The sequence below is a fragment of the Sminthopsis crassicaudata genome, chromosome 4 (assembly GCF_048593235.1).
Source record: "Sminthopsis crassicaudata isolate SCR6 chromosome 4, ASM4859323v1, whole genome shotgun sequence".
Taxonomy (NCBI): Eukaryota; Metazoa; Chordata; class Mammalia; order Dasyuromorphia; family Dasyuridae; genus Sminthopsis; species Sminthopsis crassicaudata.
Window position 1 is genome coordinate 29865381 of NC_133620.1, and position 23508 is coordinate 29888888.

Below are 23508 nucleotides of genomic sequence, written 5' to 3' on the forward strand. Positions count from 1 at the left end.
ATTGGTAGGGTTCTTAAAGAAGAGCATCCCTGTTTAAGTCTGGGCTGGGTGGGATGCTAATGAGGATCCTTCCAATAGTCAGATTCTGGAGTTCTGAGCTTAGCCCTGTCCGAGGCCTCTGGTCCTGAAATCAAATACCGACTCCTCTGTTTGATATTGAAAATCTTTCATTAACTACCATGTGCAAGAGTTCTGAAATTCCTTTCTCTGATCACAGTCTGCTATCATTGCAGTTTTCCCTCTGCTGTGTCAATCCCAAACCCTGCTCTGGTCTGCACCATGACCTCCAACCTTCCACCTCAGAATTCTTTCCCGGATCATCACCCCTGCACTGACTATACAGTGTCCTCCCTTTCCCATTCTGATCTTTTGGCAAATCAGCTCAACTCTTCACTGTCTTCGGCTCCGAACTCCCTTGCCTTCTTATCCTATTTCTGATCTTGTCCAGCCAAGCCTGAGTCTTCACTCACTTCCACCACCCATTCATTCCCATAACTTCTACTCACGTACAGCTGAATGAAGCTAGAGATTATCATGAAACCGCGCTACTGGATCTACTAAAATTTCTGCTATACAACCTCTCTGGGCCCTCACTGCTGCAAGGCAAGCTTTTTGGGATGCTCCAATTGACTCACTATCCCACCCACCACAGAGATTCTTCCAAAATCTTGTCATCCCCACTCAAACTGCCCTTCCCATACCCTCAACTGAGAAACTTGACATATATATTTTTAAAATAATGATTCCTTCCCCAAGAGCTCCGTATTTCTCATCTCATATCACTCATATGTCACTATCTCCTCTTTCAGCTTATCTCACATGAAGAAGTGTCTCTTCTTCTTAACGAGACAAGCCTTTTACCTGCACGAGCAATCCCCTTGCATCCCATCTCCTCCAACAGATCGCCTCCTGTCATTTTCTCTCTCATGTATTGTCAATCTCTACTTGTTTATAAACTGTTTCCCTCCTACCTATAAATATGCCAGTGTCACTCCCATCTTCAAGAAATCCTCACCTGATCCACCCATCACCCCCTCCTGTCTTTTGTGACTGAACTCCTTGAACAGACTGGCTCCAATCCTCTCTTTTACACTTTTTCCTCTCTTTACACTTTCTACAGTTATTCTCTGACCTCATGATTCACCTAAAACTGCTTGTTCCTTACCTACCAGTCTTTCAAATTGATTTCCCTTAAGCCCGGGTCTGACCATCGCCTCTCCCTTTCACCTCTAGGTCAAATAAAAAAATCTTTTGTGTACCTGAATGTTGTCTCCTCTCTTAGACTATAAGTTCCTGGAGAGCAGGGACTGCCTTTGCCTTTCTTTGCACCCCCAGCACTTAGCAATGAGCCTGGCACTTTGTTAAGAGCTTAATGTTTATTCTCTGAGAGACTGAACCAGAACTTCCTTAGCTTTCCAGCTTCTCAAACAAGACATCTTCATACACGATTGTTCATCCTCCATTTTTGAAGAGGACGAATGACATCCTCAGGGGATGCCTTGCTGCTGAATTGGATTTCAGCTAGGCAGAGTTGCCCCCAGTCACTAGCCTCAGTCTCTTTTCCAGAGTCATCAAAGTCCAGCAGGAAGACAAAAATCAAGATGACAGACGCATGCAGTGGATGACCTGGGCGGCTTTGATGTCTGACCAGTATCTAAGAGCTTCACGGCACTTGCTTCGCCGCCTTCATGGCAGCCATTGGAACAACTGTTCTCTGCTGCCCGTGACTCTGAGAGCCTATGACTTCACTTGCATGCTGGGATAGACACCGCCTAATCCGCCAACAGGTCTGAGTTACCCTCCCCCTGGGTTAGCCCACCTGAGGAGATGCAGGGTGGGATCACAGGTGAGAGCTGGTGCCCAAGGACACTACAGTCCAATCCCTACCACCTCCCTTTGAGCTCTGCTTGCTGTTCCTCACCCACAAAGCTTTGTGCCTTTCTCCTGACTGTCTTGCACATCTGAAATTATGTTCCTACACTCAAGAACCTCAGGAGAATTCTCAGCTCAGTTACTACCTCTTGAGGGAGGCCTACCTTTCCAGATTTCCTGCCAGCTGCTGGTGCCCTCCCCCCAAACCACCTTGTGGGTATTGTAGTGTAAGCATTGCCTGTTCCATTCCATTCGAAGCTGCCTGAGGGAAAGCACTGTTTCATTTTTCCAGGTAGCACCTGGCCCAGCTACACCTGGGGCTGCCACTGGAAATACATTTTGGTGGACTGAGAGTGACTACAGACAATCGCATACCCAATTACAATTAAGGATGTGTATGAGCAGGCAGGGCAGCCCTGGAGCAAGAGTAAAATAAAGGAACAGGACCTTGGGTACACTCCGCAGGCTGGGTGCTCCTCCGTGGGAGGACATGGGCAACACTCCCCTAGTCTGTGACCCCCAAAGGGACCAGGAAGGAAAGAACCAATGTCTGTCTAGAGAATTAATTCTAGTCCTCCTCCCCTGCCCCAGTCCCTTTAGTCCTTCCCTATTCAACAACTCTACACCTAACTCCACTTCCCAAGGCTAACACTCTCCCCACAGCACCTTCTTCCACACTAATGGGCAGCGCCAGCGCTCTGGGCTGGGTTAAAGCCCTCGCCACCCACATCTCCATCCCTCCGTGGCTCCCTCAGCACCAGGGGCAAACTCCCTCTCCTGCCCTCCCCCAGCCCCCGACTGAGGGCAGGTTTCTGGGTCCTGTAACGGCTGTTTCCTTGTGACATTTCCCGGGGGAAGCACTATCTTTCCTCTCCTATCCTCTTCCCTCTCTCAAAAGTGTGAGGAGAGGTGAGATTCTACTCTGTCCTAAATGACAACCTGGGAAAAACGAGAGCTTCTCTCTGCTCCTGATTTCCTTTGGGAAACGGGGGAGAGAAAAGAAAGCAGCCGTGGTCACCACCTCATCTAGGGCCGTGGCCAACCCCCAGTGGCGGGCGGTGGCGCAGGGGCCCTTCCAGGAAGGTGTGGCTCCTGCTTCCCCCACAGGCCCAGGGGGAGCCCAAGAAAGGGAGAAACTGCCCAGCCCAGTGTGGGGAGGAGAAGAGAAGGAGCTGTGTCTGAGCAGGAGGGAAGGAGGGGAGGGGCATGGCCCAAGCCCCAGAGCCGTGCCCTGGCACACACCCCTACGTGCTTTCAAAAGCCAAGCCCTAACCTACCTAAACACACACACACACACACACACACACACACACACAGAGTCATACACACAGACACACACTCCCACCCACTCTCACACACACACTCATACCCACACCCACACACACTCATACATACACACCCACAGATACACACTCACACACAGACACACACTCACACCCACAGACACACACTCACACACACACAGAGACACACACACACAGACACACACACTCATACCCACACCCACACACACTCATACATACCCACAGATACACACTCACACACAGACACACTCACACACAGACACACACTCACATCCACAGACACACACTCACCCACACACAGACACACACACATCCACAGACACACACTCACCCACACACAGACACACACTCACATCCACAGACACACACTCACCCACACACAGACACACACTCACATCCACAGACACACACTCACCCACACACAGACACACACTCACATCCACAGACACACACTCACCCACACACAGACACACACTCACATCCACAGACACACACACTCATACTCATACCCACACACACTCATACATACACACCCACAGATACACACTCACACACACAGACACACACACTCATACTCACACCCACACACACTCATACATACACATCCACAGATACACACTCACACACAGACACACACTCACACCCACAGATACACACTCACACCCAGACACACTCATACACACACTCACACCCACACTCACACCCAGACACACACTCACACACACATACACTCACACACACTCACACCCACACACACATTCACACCCACACTCACACACAGACACAGACTCACACCCACAGACACACACTCACTCACACACACACACAGACACACACTCACACCCACAGACACATACACACAGACACACACTCACTCACACACACCCACACACACATTCACACCCACACTCACACACAGACACACACTCACACCCACAGACACACACTCACTCACACACACTCACACCTCTCTAAACCTGTATCATGCTTTTAGCCTCTCTCGATTTCTTTCACTTTCTAATTATGAGATGGAGAAACTCAGACCCAAAGAGGGCACGGGAACTTCTAAGTCAACCAGCAAATCCGCGGTCAAGTTGTCCTGAAGGTGTGGGCCCACTCCCCTCTAGCCTGTCCTCCGCCTATGCTCACCCCAGAACCCATGATTTCGTGGCCTGAAGGTTTGGAAGCACCTTCCTTGCTTCCTGGGCGGGAGGAGGTCGGGGAAAGGCCTGGGCTCTCAGACTCAGGACCGGCCCGGAGGATCTCGGGAAGCTGACACCGAGGCCGGGACCGGGAGTCCGTGGGGCCCTGAGGCCGGGAGAGGGAGCCCCGAAGTGTCCAGGACCGAGCGCCCCCCCACCCTTCACTCTAGTCCAAGCCCCGAAGTTGCCACGGACTACTGGGGGGGGGGGGGAGACGACAAAGGAAGCTGACCTTCGAGAAAAGTCACCTCTGACCTCCCTAACTCCCAGCGGGTTCCCTCGCCACCCGCGGCAGCCCCTTCCCTGCAGCTCCCCGACTGCAGCCCACCTCCGGGGGGAGCAGCGGCCCCTCAGGCCCGGCCAAAGAAGCCCCCCAAGGGCCAGTTGCTTTGCGGAGGAGGGGAGGGAGAACCCGGAGCGGCTGCACAGGGCTGCCCCTTCCCGCCCGCCGGGAGCTAGCCGCTGGCTTCCCCTCGCTCCGGTCCGGGCCTCGGCGAGGGGCAGCTCCCAGCCCCGACTGCTAATCCGAGGGGGTAAAGCCTGGGGCTCCGTGGCCAACTCCCAGAGGCCCTCGGGGAAGGATCAATCGTCTGGACACCCCAGCCCCGAAGGGCGGCGGTGGAGGCTGGTAACCTTATTCCTTGGGAGGAGGAGCCTGGGGGAGACAGACGGACGGGCGCGGGGGCAGGGGGGGAGGGATGGGTTAGGGGGGCGGGCCGGGGAGCTGCGCGGGGGAGGGGCTTGGCTGGGGCCCCGGAGCCGTCTCGGTTCTCCAAACTTGCACCAAACTCCGGGCCCCCGCCTCCCTCCCTCCCCCAACACACAAAACACAACAAGCTCGGGAGCAGCCTCGGAGCGGAGCAGTCGGGAGACAGAGCGGCAGCCTCCGCTTGGGCCAGGCTGATGCAACTTTCCCTTTAAGAAATCCACCTGGACAGCGGCGGCCGACGGGCTCGGGGCTCAGGCGAGGAGGGACGAGGACCATGGTAAAGGGAGATGGAGTGTTCGAGGGAAGCCGCGGGGTGTGTGTGTGTGTGTGTGTGTGTGTGTGTGTGTGTGTGTGTGTGTGTGTGTGTGTGTGTGTACGAGCGCGCGCGCGCTGGCCGTCCCGGCGTCTGGGGTTCTGCCTGTCCGTGCCCGAGACTGGCATCTGTGCCTGTCTTTCTCGGTTGTGTGTGTGCGTGCGCGCGCTTTTGTGTGTGCGTGTGTGTGTGTGTGTGCGTGTGTCTCCGCCCGCACCGGCCGTATGTGCTGCCGCCGCCTCGGGGCCCTGAGTGTCTGACTCCGCGTGGACCGGGCTCTCTGGGTGTCGGGTGAATGAGGGTATCAGCGCTCCCTCCCCCCGCCCGGGCTGCGTGTGCGCGAGTGTGCGTGCCCGCCCGCAGCCCAGCGTGTGTGTGGATGGTGTTGATGCCCAGAATGTGGGTCTCAGTGGGTACCTGTGCGCCGCGCCGCCCGCTGTGGCTCTGTGTGCGAGTGCGCGCGCGCGCGTGGCTGGGTGTCGCTGTGTGTGTCTGTGTGTGTCTGTGTGTCCCCACGCAGTGCCCGTCACCAAGGTAGCGGGGGGAGGGAGCAGCTTGCCATTGCCATTTTCCGCGCCGGCGCCGGCTACCGCTTACTCTATGGCATCTCTGGAGTCAGAAGGGGCAGGCCCGAGGCCGGCAGCGGGTGGGGGGACTGTCGCCCTCTCCGAAAATGTGTGTGAGTGTGTAATTGTGTGTGTGAGTGTGTGTGTAATTGGGTGTATGTGTGTGCGTGTAATTGTGTGTGTTGTGTGAGTGGGTGTGAGTGCGTGTGTCTGTGCGTGTGTGCAATTGTGTGTTGTGTGTGAGTGTGTGTGCGTGTAATTGTGTGTGTGTCCGCGCGAGCTCTGTCGGGGTAACCTCGCCCAGCCACGGATCGGGCGCCCTGTCTCGCCCTCGCCAGGCCGGCCCGGTCTCGACTAGGACCCTCCCTGGCATCCGGCGGCCCGGGCCTCTCTGCCAACCTCCTCTTGCCCGGGGACTGCGGACTCCCCCGGCCCCCGCCGCAGCCGCTAGCTCGATGTTCTTCATTTCTTGGGGTGTTCGGGCGGAGGGACGTTTGGAGGCCGGGATCAGTCAGTCAGGGTCAGAGCCAGGGCCGGGGCCAGGTCAGGGTCGGGGTCGGGGCCGGGGTCGGGGTCAGGGCTGGAGCTTCTCGGAGCTGCCACAGGTGAGGGCGGGGAGCCTCCCGAGCCCCGCCCCCTCCCCAGCTCTCCGCCCTTCCCTCCCTCCCTGTGTCCCCCTCGGGCTGGGGCGGGGCGGAGCGGACGGGGTGGGCGGAGCCGCGGCGGCCCGGTACTTTTCCACGGCATGTGCCGGAGGCGGGGCCGGCCGCCGCTCCCACTCCAGCTGAGGAGGCCCACACGTGGCGGCTGATGTAACCCCGGCTCCCCCCCGCGCCGCATTTAAAGGGCCAGCGCCCCGCCCCCCAGAACGGAGGCGCTGGGAGCCCCCTTCCGAGGCGCCCCACGGCCCCCCCCCCCCCCCCCCGTGCCCCTGCTTCCCCCTCTCCGGAGTCAGCCTGCACTGTCCAAGGAGGCCGCGCCCCTCTGCTTGACAACCCCTTAAAGGCGCCGCAACCCCTTTTCCTGACCTCCTGGGCCGGGGAGCTTGCTCGTCTCCACCCCCTCGCCCCCCGTTCCAAAGCCCAGCCCTGGCTGGCCCCCCGGAGAAGGCCGAAAGCCGATGAGAGGCCGGGGGATGAGACGGGGACGGGGGTGGGGGGTGGGGAGCGAAGGCGTGGGACCGAGGAGGACAGACAAAGGGGGGCTGCGGGGTCTGCACCGCTGCGGCAGCGGCAGCAGAGGCGGCCGGGCCAGGGCGGCTATGGTGAGCAGGCCGGGGGGCGCCGCCACGCCCACTCTGGCCGCCTCCCCCCACAGAGCAGCCACCCAGCAGACCTCCAGGTAGGGAAACTGAGGGAGGCCTGGGTCCCTGAGCTGTGGCGCCCTAGAGGCCGTGAGGAGCAGGGGGCCCCTGGGGTCGGGCTGGGGAGACCCCGGCCTCCGGTTACTGAGGCGGGCCCAGGAGAGAAGGGAAGCCCGAGGGCCTGAGAGCGTGGGCTGGGGCCTCTTCTTCCTTCCCATGCCAAACGCCTGGGCGCCTGGGACTGAGCTAACCCCGAGGAAGGAGCACAGGATGGATTTGCATTTAGGAAAATCAGGTCCTTCTCCTTCCCTGGTAGCCAGAGGGCCCGAGAGGAAGCTGCCCATGGCCTGGGCAAGGGAGACCCGAAGTAACGAGAGACCGAGAGACCGTGTGCCAAGCCCGGGGAATCCGGGAGGTCCCCCCCCCAGGCCGGCCCGTCCAGCTCAAAGAAACCCGAGTGTTTCTTCCCCGAGAGCAGGGCCTCGCCATCTGGGGCAGCCCAGTCTACTTGGGCACAGGCTTCAGCTGCTTCCCTACAACTCCTGGGCTATCACACCCCCCTAGGTTATCACAGTCCCCCTGGGCTATCACAGCCCCCTTGGGCTATCACAGTCCCCCTGGGCTATCACCCCCTCCTGGGCTATCACAGTCCCCCTGGGCTATCATTCCCCCTGGGCTATCACAGCCCCTTTGGGCTATCACAGTCCCCCTGGGCTATCACCCCCCTGGGCTATCACTCCCCCTGGGCTATCACAGCCCCCTTGGGCTATCACAGTCCCCCTGGGCTATCACCCCCCCTGGGCTATCACCCCCTCCTGGGCTATCACAGTCCCCCTGGGCTATCACCCCCCTCCTGGGCTACCCCAGTCCCCCTGGGCTATCACCCCCTCCTGGGCTATCAGTCCCCCTGGGCTATCCCCCCCCCTGGGCTATCACCCCTCCTGGGCTATCAGTCCCCCTGGGCTATCACCCTCCCTGGGCTATCCCCCCCCTGGGCTACCCCCCCCCCTGGGCTATCACAGTCCCCCTGGGCTATCACCCCTCCTGGGCTATCAGTCCCCCTGGGCTATCACCCCCCCTGAGCTATCACCCCTCCTGGGCTATCACCCCCCCTGAGCTATCACCCCCCCTGGGCTATCACAGTCCCCCTGGGCTATCACCCCTCCTGGGCTATCACCCCTCCTGGGCTATCAGTCCCCCTGGGCTATCCCCCCCCTGGGCTATCACCCCTCCTGGGCTATCAGTCCCCCTGGGCTATCACCCTCCCTGGGCTATCCCCCCCCTGGGCTACCCCCCCCCCTGGGCTATCACCCCCTCCTGGGCTATCACCCCCTCCCTGGGCTATCACCCCTCCTGGGCTATCAGTCCCCCTGGGCTATCACCCTCCCTGGGCTATCCCCCCCCTGGGCTACCCCCCCCCCTGGGCTATCACCCCCCCCCTGGGCTATCACCCCCTCCCTGGGCTATCACCCCCCCTGGGCTATCACAGTCCCCCTGGGCTATTTCCCCCCCCCCCCCCTATCACACCCCTGCTTACAGGCTCAGGGTGACCGCCAGGATAGTGAAGCTGCCACTAGGCTGGGATCAGGGAAGTCTGGGCAGACACTCACTAATCCACAACAATTTACAGACAGTCTTCAGTTGACCTGTTTCCTGTTTAAAATCAAAGCAAAAACAATGAGGACCAGACTTCTCGCCCCTTAAGGTCTCCTTGACTCCAGGTCCCTGCGCCCCTGACCCTTAGCGCCCCCTGGGGTGTCCTCAGCCTCCATCCCTCTTCAGCCTCCCCCTCCTGCTTCCCAGGCTGAGCCTGAGGCAGTGGCCCTGGGGGTCTCAGACACTGAAGGGAGAGATCCCGCTGCAGGCCCCGCTCAGCCATAGTGCCAATGGCCTTCCCCTTTGGCAGGTGGGACACAGAGGGCCTGGACGTGCCAGGCGGAGGAGGGCACAGACCAGACAAGAGCCCACGGGCCCTGGGGAGAGGGAGGGGGGAAGGGAAGGGCTGCTGGTCTGAGCTGCATCTCCCCTAAGGGGAAGAATTAACGGTGATCCAGGCCACCAATAAAGGATTTGGCCATAAGCCCAGGTCTGGTTTTGTGGGCTGGTGTGTGTGTGTGTGTGTGTGTGTGTGTGTGTGAGCACGGTGTGCTAAAAAAAAACTCTCATAGAACTGGGCATCTGGAGAGTCAAAAATATCCCGTTATCCATTGAGAGGAAGGGGCCCATGGCTCTGAGACGCCCCGAGGTCCCTTCAGCCTCTCACGGCCCTGGTTTCTGTGAGGGAGAGGAGGAGATGCCCTGTGATGGGGGGGGGGGGCACGAAGGAGCAAGGTGTGCTTCCAGGCTGGGGGATGGGAACTGCTGGCCTGAGTGGGTGTGATGTCCTATTCCCCTGTTCCACCCCAAAGCCCAACTGAAAAGAGGCTTTCCAGGCCCCAGGCCCATCCCAGGCACTCACTGCCCTCTGCCCTTTTGTGCTTTGCCTTCAGCTCTTGAAGCCAGTGGCCTAAACAGAGCTGGACCCCAGGACTGAATAGAGCTGGACCCCAAGACCAGGAGTGCTGCCCGGGACTGCGGAGGCCCACACCCACGGCAGCCGGACTCTGGGGGGCCGCCATGGCCAAGAATGTCAAAGGGATGCAGGTGAGTCCCTGTGGTGCAGACAAGGGGCACGAGGCGGCTGCGCCTTCCCTCCCCCTCGGCGTCTTTGGTCTGGACCGGCACGAGCGCCCAGCAGAGACGTCAAGCCCTCCCCGAGCGGGTCTCAAGGCTCGGCCGGCCGGGCAGAGAAGGGCTCTAAGGGTCCGGCCTTAAACAGTGAGTGGCTGCCTCCCAGTCTCCTCTGACAGGAAATTAGCCCGGGGCAGTAGGACGGGTCCCTCTGTGAGCCTCCTTAGGGAGGCTGCCAGAGCCCTGAAGTGGACTGGACTGTCAGGGTCATGGGAGGAAGAGTGTTCTCAGGGTCAGAGGGGAAGGGTCAGCACCCAGGGAGGGAAGGAGCGGACAGCAGATGAGACCCATCCTGTAGGTGCCTCCCCCCGCCCCCACCAGAGCCCATCCCATGAGGCTGTGGGGCTATTTCTCTCTGGCCATTCTGGGCGTCAGACTGAGGTAGGGCATGGAGGCCTCTGCAAACACCCCCCCTTCTCCTCAGTATTTGTTTCTTCTGTTGCTTTCCCAGCTGGTTAAAGATTGATCTTGGGTGGGAAGGATATGGTTTATCTCAGATCAGACCTGAAGCTGCCCCCAACAGCAAGAGTGGCTGCTTGGTGAAAGGCAGGCCCGTCCCGACCATCACACGCGAGGGCGAGTCTGAGTCCGGGGCCGGGGAAGCTCAGGCTGCCTGCCTGTGAGGCGGTCTGGGCGCTGACCGGACCTGCAGGGGAGGGGCCCGTGAGGCGGTCTGGGCGCTGACCGGACCTGCAGGGGAGGGGCCCGTGAGGCGGTCTGGGCGCTGACCGGACCTGCAGGGGAGGGGCCCGTGAGGCGGTCTGGGCGCTGACCGGACCTGCAGGGGAGGGGCCCGTGAGGCGGTCTGGGCGCTGACCGGACCTGCAGGGGAGGGGCCCGTGAGGCGGTCTGGGGGTTGACCGGACCTGCAGGGGAGGGGCCCGTGAGGCGGTCTGGGGGTTGACCGGACCTGCAGGGGAGGGGCCCGTGAGGCGGTCTGGGCGCTGACCGGACCTGCAGGGGAGGGGCCCGTGAGGCGGTCTGGGCGCTGACCGGACCTGCAGGGGAGGGGCCCGTGAGGCGGTCTGGGCGCTGACCCGGACCTGCAGGGGAGGGGCCCGTGAGGCGGTCTGGGGCCTGACCGGACCTGCAGGGGAGGAGGCTCCAGGGCAGCTCCCAGAATGAGATGTGGGGTAGCGGGCAGAGCTTCTCAGGTGGGGCCCCCCCCATGCAGGTCCCCGCAGCAGGGCCAGTCACTGGGCTCACTCCTGGCTCTTGTCAGTCTGCGGCTGCTCGGAATCCCGTTCCCAAAGCTCCTCTCTGTGCCCAAGTTAGCAGCGCGGGGCCTGGCTTCTGCCCTCTGCCCTCCCACAGCTGGGCTCCCTGCTTGGAGCCTGTATCCCAGGGACGGGAGGTCCCGCTGGGTGCCTCTGAGATTCTAATCCTGTCTTGGACGGCGTCCCTCTGAGGATCCTGGGCAAACCTCTGTTCTCAGGCTTCCCATTTTGGACCTGAGGAGCTGCCCTTCCTCTCGAGTTTGTGCAGTCTCAGCGCAGAACTTGGCAGCCAGCCCCCGAGCCCAAGCCAGCGGCCCCTTCTGCCCCGGGTCTCTGCCTTCTCTGGCAGGGAGAGCTCCCCCTGTGGTCTCCCACTCCCCCCTGCTGCCCACCGCAGCACTAGCCGGTGGTTCTGGGCCCCGCAGAATCTGGGCCTGGGATGGGGGCTATCTCACAGCCAAGCCCAAGGGAGACCTGGTCTCCACTCAGCAGCGGGAGCCAATGACTGGGGGGAGAGGGAGCTCCCCTGCAGGCTGCCTCTCCAACAGCTGACTCTGCTCTGTGTGGGAAGAGGAGAGCAACAGTCGGTCTCTCAGCCCCGGGCTGGAGCAGCCAGATCCGCTCTGCTCCTTCCTGCATGTTCCCCGGAAGGAGGCCTCGGACGCCCTCGGGCATCTGGGACCCGGGACCCTTGGCTTCCCTGCTTGTGTGCCGAGAAGTCCTTCCCGGGTCGTGATGGCCCAGAGACACTGACAGAGCCGCAGGGGGGACGGGCATGAGGTGGACCCCAGTTGCCCAGGCTCGGACGCCTCCGCGTGTCCATAGGTCCAGGGCGTTCCCAGGAGGGGCCTCCCGCGGAGGCAGGGGGATGGTGAGAATGGCAGACATGTGCCTGGGCCTGAATCCCACGTGCCCCCTCCCCGTACCTCCCAGCCCAGATGGGCTCTGCCAGGCTGGCTCGGCTGCCTCGCTCACGCCTCAGTGGCTCCCAGGACATGGGTTCCCGAGAGGCCAGCTGGCCATGGAGCCTCTAGGCAAGGGGAGCAGCTGGACGAGTTGGGGGCAGATGCAGCGGGTAAGGCTGAATCAGAATGGAGGGGGCCTGGTGAGAGCCCAGTGACGCTCTTTCCCAGGGAGCCCTTGGGCCGGGAGCCTCTGGGGGCAGGGAGAAGGGGCTGAAGGAGACACCGCCTCTCTGGAGCCAGACAAGTGAGCGAGGGGTCGGCCTTCTCTGTGTCCATTCCACAGTGGGGAAAGGTGAGGTGTGCTCTGAGAGCAGACCTGGGGCTGAGGGTCCCTCACAGTGGCTTCTGGGAAGTGGGGCTCACAGCCGAGGAGAAAACAGGCTCTGGGGCCCGGTGTTCTGGTCCCCAAAGCATCTCCCTCCCCCCCCCCCAGCACCCTCACCCCCTCCTGGCTAGCACCAAGCTACCGCTCCCCCCCAGACCGGCAGACCTGGGGATTGGAATTCCCTTTCCTCCCTGGGTTAGACCATGGGGAGATTTTGGAGCTGCCCTAGCCTAGGGCCCCCGTCTGCAGCTGAGGAAGGCCAGGGCCCGGACAGCTCCAAGCACCTATTTGCTGGTCCCCCCCTCCCAGGAGGAGTTCCTCTGAGGCCCTGGAGATCCACTGGCTCTGGCCGCCCTCCGAGGGACCCAGGGAGTGTGACAGAGCCGGGCTGTGGGGAGGGGCAGGTGGGCCAGGCCGAGGGACCTAAATAGCCCCAGAAATGTGGCCACGGGCCGTTCCAGCTGGACCCCAGCCCAGCAGGCGGGGAGCCTGAGTGAGAGGTAGGACTAGTGCCCCAGTGAATGAAGGGCAGATAGGAGGAGGCCCAGGTCCCCGAGGCAGCCATCCATCCCCTGGGCCTCCTGGCCCCCGAGACCCAGGCCCCCTTGTGGTCCCCTCCCCTCCCCCTGCCCGGCCCTCCCTGGGCCTGCTTGGCAGCCAGTTTCTCTCTGAGCACACGTCGGGCCGGGGCAGCCCTCGTAGTACCTGACCCCCCAGAGCAGGCCGGGCCTGGCTCCCCAGGGCCTCGGGCTCCAACTCCCCTGGCACGGGGGCAGTCCTGATAGGGTAGGGCCAGGGGTCAGAATGGTCTGCATGGCCCAGGAAGGGAAGTGGGGAGAGTGGTTAAGAAAGTGGGCCTGGGAGCAGCTGGATGCCACTAATGAGGCCTCATTAAGGCCAGTGCCCAGCTGGGCCGCTGCCGCCTCCTGTCCCCGGGCTAGGGCTGTGTGTTCTGGGCACCTCGCCCAGGCCAGGGCAGCCAGAACCCAGCGCCTACCCTGGACCTCATGGGTGACTGGCCCTTCCTGAAGTCAGTGAGCACGCCAGGGGCCGGAAGCAGGAGCGAGTGTGACCCAGGAGCGGGCCGGGGAATCAATGAGCACCCCCCCCCCCCCGCCTCAGGGATGGGCGCTCTGGCCCCTGGGAGGCAGGGGAAGCGTCACGCCCGCAGGGCTTGGGGGCCCCGTCTTTCCAGTCTGAATTTCTGAGGGAAAGGCTTTACGACTTTTGGAAGGACGAATGTCTCCTTCCTGCCCCGGTACATACAGTGCACCAGTTGTCCCCCAGACTCGCGCCGGGACCGGAGGGAGCCGGAAGTTTTGTTTCTGGCCGACCGTCCTGCTGTCCGGGACTGAAAAGTGGCCGTCTCCCCACGGACCAGGGAGCGAGTGTTCCCACCGGTTTCCGCAGGATGGTGAGGGCATTCTGGGCCCTCTCTGAGAGCCGGGAATCAGCAGAAGGAGCCCAGGACGCGGCCCCGAGAGCCGGCCCCACAGCTCTTGGCTCCCCCCTTTGTACATGTATGACCTTGGGCCCCGAGGCTGCTGCTCACGGAGCCTCAGTTTCCACATCTGTAAATAAGCCTCGAAGGGCCCTCTCAGCTCTGGGTCAGGATGGGGGTTGTGGGGGTGGGGGGCTGGTCCCAGCCCCTGATCCCCAGGGACCACAACCTTTCCCCCTGGGCCCCCCTGCAGGACTGGAGGGACCCCTCGGCCTGGCCCCATTCGTTCCCAGGGCCTTGCTGCCTCCTGTTGGGCGGGGGGCTTGGGAGGGTAGCAGAGCCTCTGCGGGTGTGAGCATTTGTGTGTTTTTTGTTCCAAGAACTTGCTGGGAAAGAAGGAAAAGTACATCAGAGGCTGCTCTGAATCGTCCGGGCTGCATGGGGACTGAGGGGGGAGGGCTGGGGGGGGGACGGGAGAAGGCAGAGCTCGGGAGGAGATGAGGTGAAAGTAATTCTGACGTTGGCCAAGCGCGGCAGAGGGAGTACCAGGGAGGCGGGAGGGCTGAGCTGGCAGAGGTGTGAATGAGTCTCGGACTGCGCCGCCCGAGCTCCCCACTGCTCGTCCCAGGATGGCGGAGGCCCGTGCCGGTCAGGGGGCTCCCTTCTCCCCGGAACAGGTCAGCCCCCGTCCCCTTCCTGCTCCCGGCCGGCCTGGGCCGCCTGTGGGCTTGGGGGGGCCGCGGGTGAGGGGATGAATGAGCGGTAGCTTGGAGGGGGCAGGCACCGGGAGAGTGCGCCGATAGAACTGACCCAGAAAGTCGCAACTCGGCTCGGAGTGAGAGAAGAGGTGGTTTGTGTGTGTGTGAGTGTATGTGGGGGGTGAATGGGGAGGAGGGGGGCTGCGAGGGCTCCCCCTGCCCAGAGACCTGCTGAGAATCTGCTCTGTGTATCAAAGGGGCATTGTCCTGGCTCCCGGGGAGACGGGCCGGAGGTGCCCAGGAATTGGACTAATCAATACAGCCTCATTGTCTGGACCACGGCAGTTACTCCTGTGGGAGGGGGTGAGGGCACCGATGTGGTGCCCACAAATTCAGTGGCGGTGGGGGGGATGGGTGGCGGGAGTCTCGGAGTAAAATTCGGGGAGACAGGAGATGACCTCCCACTAGGAGAGAAGTGCTCCAGGAGGAGTCACCCGGTGCTTGTTTCTGGGTCTGGGCAGGGGCTCTGGTGCCCAGCGAGATGTGGCTAGTGGAGTGAGGGGATTCCACGACTTGGCCCCTCTCCTCTGTGTGTGGGGCGGGGGCCAAGAACAGGAGAGTCTGGGTCACTCTCAGGAAATAGCCGGGGGGTAGTGAATCGAGGCGATTCGGGTCTTTGGAAGGGGATGCAGCAGCCGGGAATTAGAGCCTGCAGAGGTTCCGGTCCCTGCTGGACCTTAACCCCTAGGTGTCCCTGAGCGGGCCCAGCTGGGCTTCCCTGCGCACGAAGGTGTCCCAGACGCCTTCCCCATCAAGGGCTGAGTTAGGGGTGGGATGATGGTACCTTCTCAGGCTTCTCCGGCTGGGTTCCCACAGTGCCCAGGGCCTGGCCTGTCATGGCACTGGCTGGCACTCCTGGAGGGGGAAGGGAGGGCAGTCTTTTGTTTGCTCTATTGGGTCTTTGGGGCCTCTGTCCTTGTCAACAGAGCTCGGAGAGGAAATGGAGAAGGAGCCGTCTTAGGGACCTACATTGCCCATGAGCTTGCACTGGCACAGGGTGAGAGGTGCTGCCCCAGGTCCCCGTGCTCCCTACAGCCCCACCAGTCCCACTGCGAGCAGGGCAGGCTCCCAGGTGGGCTCCCGCTGACTTCATGGGGTCTCAGCCAAGGCTTTGAGGGAAGAGGGTCTGCTCTTCCCCTTCCCCACACAACGATAGCTCAGCTTGTGGAGGGGGGGACATGACAGAGGAGGGACAACTAGGACCATCTGTGGAGGCGGGAGTCAGGACCTCAGAGAAATAAGTGGTAAAAGACCCCTCGAGATGGCAGATGGGAAAGAGAAGACGGATAGTTCCGTGATTGGGGTCCCCCTTCCCAGCCGGAGAAAGTTGCCGGCGTCCTGGATGGAGCCGCAGGGAAGGAAGCGATGTGGGGTCCTGCCCTCTCTCTGTTGTGAAGTTTGTCTTGGATGTGACTCTATCTCATGATCTGGAGAGTCATCAAGAAGTGCACGTCCGGCGGGGCCGGGGAGCTCCGAGAACCCTTCCTTGACACTCAAGGGAGGGAGGAGGGATCCCTCCCCCCAGGGCCAAAGGGCAAAGACTGACGGGGTCTGCCCAGTTTGCCCAGTGTCTGCCTCATAGCAGCCCAGAAGCAGAGCAGGCAAGTCATCTCCCTCCCTAGACGAGGAAACTGAGGCTGAAAAAGCTTCTCTCACCACCAGGCCCTGGAGCCAGGACTCACGGCCCGGGGCTCACCCACCAGGGTTCCCAGAGTTGGACAAATGCTTTCCCATAGCAGCAGAGAGCCCTCCGTTCAGGCCAGAAGCTGGTAAATGAATGGAAAATGGGCAGAGTCCGGATCTCAAAATTATCAGGGACTCCCCCAGGATCTCCCAGTCTCCGGGTGTGCTGGGGCCAGCTCAGACGGGTTCTGGGAACCAATGGGGAAGGCCCTTCTGTGGGGGCTACTCAGTAGCAGCAGTGTGATTTGGGGAAAATTCAATTAATTTCCAAGACTTACTGTGTGCATAAAAAGCACTTTTAGATTCTAGGGGTAGTGGACAAACAAACAAGCAAGACATTTCCTGCCCATAGAGTTTCTAATTCACACACACACACACACACACACACACACACACACACACACACACACACACACACACACAAAATCAACAATTATACAGTGGAATATTCTAATCCTTTGGTTTGGGGGTAGAGGGAGAACAGACTGCAAATTCTTAGGAAACTCAGCGAGGGCGAGGAGGAGAATGGGGAAATACCCTTGGCCTCAGTTTCCCCTTATGTAACTTGGGGGCCCTTCCTCCTCCATGCTGGTGCTGTTCTAAATGCCAGGATCTGGGCCCCGGGGCCAGCTTAGAGTTCTGGGGAAAGGCAGTTAAGCCTCCTGTCCCTGGTAGGAGCCCTGGGTAGGATGCCTGGGGCATTTAGCAACTCCTCCTACAGGGCAGGATTTTTATGGAGGTATCTCAGGGCCCAGCCCTGGCCTTATGCTGACAGGTTGATCGGCCAACTGATTAATTAAATGTCCTGGCAGCGACATTAAAAGGAGGCAGGGGCTCCCTCTGTCTCCAGGATCTTAGCACTCTCCTGGGTTGGGTTGGGTTGGGTTGGGTTGGGTGAGGGCCGAGGAAATATTGGTGAATAAAGGAGCCGCCACATTTTTCTGGCTGCGAGTTTTAGGAACCTGCAGAGAAGGGCTGAGCCAAACAATTTCCAAAGACAGGCGCTAGTAGCCCACAGAGAGGCAGCTGTTAAAATGAAGGGGATGTCCTGAGGAGAAAAGAAGGGGGGATGTGAAAACCTTTGAGAGGGAGGCAGGCAGGGAAGAGAGGTACGCCGGGCAGTGTGGGGCAGCCAGCTTTGGCTGTGTCGCCCAGCAGGAGCCCTTCTCCGGCTCCTCTGGGCTCAGACCTCCACAAGGGCCTCGGCCTCCAAACCCACCCCCAAAGAGGCCCCTCTAGTGTTTCCTCCAACCATATGGTAAGGGACAAACTAAGGCAATAAAGAAAGGCTCTAAAGGAAACGTGTGTGGTCTGGGGGATATTGTTAGAGGCTCTTTGGGGGGTAAAATGACTATTGAAAAGCCCCTGACTGAGAGAGAACTTGGGCCTTCTCTTCCCATTTACCAGAGAGGGAGAACTTGGGCCTTCTCTCCCCATTTACCAGAGAGGGAGAACTTGGACGTTCTCTTCCCATTTACCAGAGAGGGAGAACTTGTACCTTCTCTCCCCATTTACCAGAGAGGGAGAACTTGGGCCTTCTCCCCATTTACCAGAGAGGGAGAACTTGGGCCTTCTCTCCCCATTTACCAGAGAGGGAGAACTTGGACCTTCTCTTCCCATTTACCAGAGAGGGAGAACTTGGACCTTCTCTCCCCATTTACCGGAGAGGGAGAACTTGGACCTTCTCTTCCCATTTACCAGAGAGGGAGGACTTGGGCCTTCTCTTCCCATTTACCAGAGAGGGAGAACTTGGGCCTTCTCCCCATTTACCAGAGAGGGAGAACTTGGGCCTTCTCCCCATTTACCAGAGAGGGAGAACTTGGACCTTCTCTCCCCATTTACCGGAGAGGGAGAACTTGGACCTTCTCTTCCCATTTACCAGAGAGGGAGGACTTGGGCCTTCTCTTCCCATTTACCGGAGAGGGAGAACTTGGGCCTTCTCTTCCCATTTACCAGAGAGGGAGAACTTGGGCCTTCTCTTCCCATTCACCAGAGAGGGAGAACTTGGGCCTTCTCCCCATTTACCGGAGAGGGAGAACTTGGGCCTTCTCCCCATTTACCGGAGAGGGAGAACTTGTACCTTCTCTTCCCATTTACCAGAGAGGGAGAACTTGGGCCTTCTCTTCCCATTTACCAGAGAGGGAGAACTTGGACCTTCTCTTCCCATTTACCAGAGAGGGAGAACTTGGGCCTTCTCCCCATTTACCAGAGAGGGAGAACTTGGACCTTCTCTTCCCATTTACCAGAGAGGGAGAACTTGTACCTTCTCTTCCCATTTACCAGAGAGGGAGAACTTGTACCTTCTCTTCCCATTTACCAGAGAGGGAGAACTTGGGCCTTCTCTTCCCATTTACCAGAGAGGGAGAACTTGGACCTTCTCTTCCCATTTACCAGAGAGGGAGAACTTGGGCCTTCTCTTCCCATTTACCAGAGAGGGAGAACTTGGGCCTTCTCCCCATTTACCAGAGAGGGAGAACTTGGGCCTTCTCCCCATTTACCAGAGAGGGAGAACTTGGACCTTCTCTTCCCATTTACCGGAGAGGGAGAACTTGGACCTTCTCTCCCCATTTACCAGAGAGGGAGAACTTGTACCTTCTCTTCCCATTTACCAGAGAGGGAGAACTTGTACCTTCTCTTCCCATTTACCAGAGAGGGAGAACTTGGGCCTTCTCTTCCCATTTACCAGAGAGGGAGAACTTGTACCTTCTCTTCCCATTTACCGGAGAGGGAGAACTTGGGCCTTCTCTTCCCATTTACCAGAGAGGGAGAACTTGTACCTTCTCTTCCCATTTACCAGAGAGGGAGAACTTGTACCTTCTCTTCCCATTTACCAGAGAGGGAGAACTTGGGCCTTCTCTTCCCATTTACCAGAGAGGGAGAACTTGTACCTTCTCTTCCCATTTACCAGAGAGGGAGAACTTGGGCCTTCTCTTCCCATTTACCAGAGAGGGAGAACTTGGGCCTTCTCCCCATTTACCAGAGAGGGAGAACTTGGGCCTTCTCCCCATTTACCAGAGAGGGAGAACTTGGACCTTCTCTTCCCATTTACCGGAGAGGGAGAACTTGGGCCTTCTCTCCCCATTTACCAGAGAGGGAGAACTTGGGCCTTCTCCCCATTTACCGGAGAGGGAGAACTTGGGCCTTCTCTTCCCATTTACCAGAGAGGGAGAACTTGGGCCTTCTCTTCCCATTTACCAGAGAGGGAGAACTTATACCTTCTCTTCCCATTTACCAGAGAGGGAGAACTTGGGCCTTCTCTTCCCATTTACCGGAGAGGGAGAACTTGTACCTTCTCTTCCCATTTACCAGAGAGGGAGAACTTGGGCCTTCTCTCCCCATTTACCGGAGAGGAAGAACTTGGACCTTCTCTTCCCATTTACCAGAGAGGGAGAACTTGGGCCTTCTCTCCCCATTTACCAGAGAGGGAGAACTTGGGCCTTCTCTCCCCATTTACTGGAGAGGGAGAACTTGTACCTTCTCTTCCCATTTACCGGAGAGGGAGAACTTGGGCCTTCTCTTCCCATTTACCAGAGAGGGAGAACTTGGGCCTTCTCTCCCCATTTACTGGAGAGGGAGAACTTGTACCTTCTCTTCCCATTTACCGGAGAGGGAGAACTTGGGCCTTCTCTTCCCATTTACCAGAGAGGGAGAACTTGGGCCTTCTCTTCCCATTTACCGGAAAGGGAGAACTTGTACCTTCTCTTCCCATTTACCAGAGAGGGAGAACTTGGGCCTTCTCCCCATTTACCAGAGAGGGAGAACTTGGACCTTCTCTTCCCATTTACCGGAAAGGGAGAACTTGTACCTTCTCTTCCCATTTACCGGAAAGGGAGAACTTGTACCTTCTCTTCCCATTTACCAGAGAGGGAGAACTTGGGCCTTCTCCCCATTTACCAGAGAGGGAGAACTTGGGCCTTCTCCCCATTTACCAGAGAGGGAGAACTTGGACCTTCTCTTCCCATTTACCGGAAAGGGAGAACTTGTACCTTCTCTTCCCATTTACCAGAGAGGGAGAACTTGGGCCTTCTCCCCATTTACCAGAGAGGGAGAACTTGGACCTTCTCTCCCCATTTACCGGAGAGGGAGAACTTGGACCTTCTCTTCCCATTTACCAGAGAGGGAGAACTTGGGCCTTCTCCCCATTTACCAGAGAGGGAGAACTTGGACCTTCTCTCCCCATTTACCGGAGAGGGAGAACTTGGACCTTCTCTTCCCATTTACCAGAGAGGGAGAACTTGGGCCTTCTCCCCATTTACCGGAGAGGGAGAACTTGGGCCTTCTCTTCCCATTTACCAGAGAGGGAGAACTTGGGCCTTCTCTTCCCATTTACCAGAGAGGGAGAACTTGGGCCTTCTCGCCATTTACCAGAGAGGGAGAACTTGGGCCTTCTCCCCATTGACCAGAGAGGGAGAACTTGGACCTTCTCTTCCCATTTACCGGAGAGGGAGAACTTGGGCCTTCTCTTCCCATTTACCGGAGAGGGAGAACTTGGGCCTTCTCTTCCCATTTACCGGAGAGGGAGAACTTGTACCTTCTCTTCCCATTTACCAGAGAGGGAGAACTTGGGCCTTCTCCCCATTGACCAGAGAGGGAGAACTTGGGCCTTCTCCCCATTTACCAGAGAGGGAGAACTTGGGCCTTCTCTTCCCATTTACCAGAGAGGGAGAACTTGTACCTTCTCTTCCCATTTACCAGAGAGGGAGAACTTGGGCCTTCTCTTCCCATTTACCAGAGAGGGAGAACTTGGACCTTCTCCCCATTTACCAGAGAGGGAGAACTTGGACCTTCTCCCCATTTACCGGAGAGGGAGAACTTGGACCTTCTCTTCCCATTTACCAGAGAGGGAGAACTTGGACCTTCTCTTCCCATTTACCAGAGAGGGAGAACTTGGACCTTCTCCCCATTTACCGGAGAGGGAGAACTTGGACCTTCTCCCCATTTACCAGAGAGGGAGAACTTGGACCTTCTCTTCCCATTTACCAGAGAGGGAGAACTTGGACCTTCTCCCCATTTACCGGAGAGGGAGAACTTGGACCTTCTCTTCCCATTTACCAGAGAGGGAGAACTTGGACCTTCTCTTCCCATTTACCAGAGAGGGAGAACTTGGACCTTCTCCCCATTTACTGGAGAGGGAGAACTTGGACCTTCTCCCCATTTACCAGAGAGGGAGAACTTGGACCTTCTCTTCCCATTTACCAGAGAGGGAGAACTTGGGCCTTCTATTCCCATTTACCAGAGAGGGAGAACTTGGACCTTCTCTTCCCATTTACCAGAGAGGGAGAACTTGGGCCTTCTCTTCCCATTTACCAGAGAGGGAGAACTTGGGCCTTCTCTTCCCATTTACCAGAGAGGGAGAACTTGGACCTTCTCTTCCCATTTACCAGAGAGGGAGGACTTGGGCCTTCTCTTCCCATTTACCAGAGAGGGAGAACTTGGGCCTTCTCTTCCCATTTACCGGAGAGGGAGAACTTGGACCTTCTCTTCCCATTTACCGGAGAGGGAGAACTTGGGCCTTCTCCCCATTTACCAGAGAGGGAGAACTTGGGCCTTCTCTTCCCATTTACCAGAGAGGGAGAACTTGGGCCTTCTCTTCCCATTTACCAGAGAGGGAGAACTTGGGCCTTCTCTTCCCATTTACCGGAGAGGAAGAACTTGGGCCTTCTCTTCCCATTTACCAGAGAGGGAGAACTTGGGCCTTCTCTTCCCATTTACCAGAGAGGGAGGACTTGGGCCTTCTCTTCCCATTTACCAGAGAGGGAGGACTTGGGCCTTCTCTTCCCATTTACCAGAGAGGAAGAACTTGGGCCTTCTCCCCATTTACCAGAGAGGGAGAACTTGGACCTTCTCTTCCCATTTACCGGAGAGGGAGAACTTGGGCCTTCTCTTCCCATTTACCGGAGAGGGAGAACTTGGGCCTTCTCTTCCCATTTACCAGAGAGGGAGAACTTGGACCTTCTCTTCCCATTTACCAGAGAGGGAGAACTTGGACCTTCTCTTCCCATTTACCGGAGAGGGAGAACTTGGGCCTTCTCTTCCCATTTACCAGAGAGGGAGAACTTGGGCCTTCTCCCCATTTACCAGAGAGGGAGAACTTGGGCCTTCTCCCCATTTACCAGAGAGGGAGAACTTGGACCTTCTCTTCCCATTTACCGGAGAGGGAGAACTTGGGCCTTCTCCCCATTTACCAGAGAGGGAGAACTTGGGCCTTCTCTTCCCATTTACCAGAGAGGGAGAACTTGGGCCTTCTCTTCCCATTTACCAGAGAGGGAGAACTTGGGCCTTCTCTTCCCATTTACCGGAGAGGAAGAACTTGGGCCTTCTCCCCATTTACCAGAGAGGGAGAACTTGGACCTTCTCTTCCCATTTACCGGAGAGGGAGAACTTGGGCCTTCTCTTCCCATTTACCAGAGAGGGAGAACTTGGACCTTCTCTCCCCATTTACCAGAGAGGGAGAACTTGTACCTTCTCTTCCCATTTACCAGAGAGGGAGAACTTGGACCTTCTCTTCCCATTTACCAGAGAGGGAGAACTTGGACCTTCTCTTCCCATTTACCGGAGAGGGAGAACTTGGGCCTTCTCTCCTCATTTACCAGAGAGGGAGAACTTGGACCTTCTCTTCCCATTTACCAGAGAGGGAGAACTTGGGCCTTCTCCCCATTGACCAGAGAGGGAGAACTTGGGCCTTCTCCCCATTTACCAAAGAGGGAGAACTTGGGCCTTCTCTTCCCATTTACCAGAGAGGGAGAACTTGTACCTTCTCTTCCCATTTACCAGAGAGGGAGAACTTGGGCCTTCTCTTCACATTTACCAGAGAGGGAGAACTTGGACCTTCTCTTCCCATTTACCAGAGAGGGAGAACTTGTACCTTCTCTTCCCATTTACCAGAGAGGGAGAACTTGGGCCTTCTCTTCCCATTTACCAGAGAGGAAGAACTTGGACCTTCTCCCCATTTACCAGAGAGGGAGAACTTGGACCTTCTCCCCATTTACCAGAGAGGGAGAACTTGGGCCTTCTCTTCCCATTTACCAGAGAGGGAGAACTTGGACCTTCTCCCCATTTACCAGAGAGGGAGAACTTGGGCCTTCTCCCCATTTACCAGAGAGGGAGAACTTGGGCCTTC

At 58.5% G+C, this 23508-nt stretch overlaps 1 protein-coding gene across 1 annotated transcript in view; it reads left to right on the forward strand.

The window, feature by feature from the left end:
- The first annotated feature begins 5130 nt into the window (after positions 1-5130).
- SLC6A9 (solute carrier family 6 member 9) overlaps positions 5131-23508 on the forward strand; it is a 61267-nt gene continuing 42889 nt past the window's right edge. The window contains 2 exon segments of the mRNA XM_074266141.1: positions 5131-5364; positions 9759-9912. Coding sequence (XP_074122242.1) covers positions 9886-9912 — 27 coding nt within the window. The 5' untranslated portion in view covers positions 5131-5364; positions 9759-9885.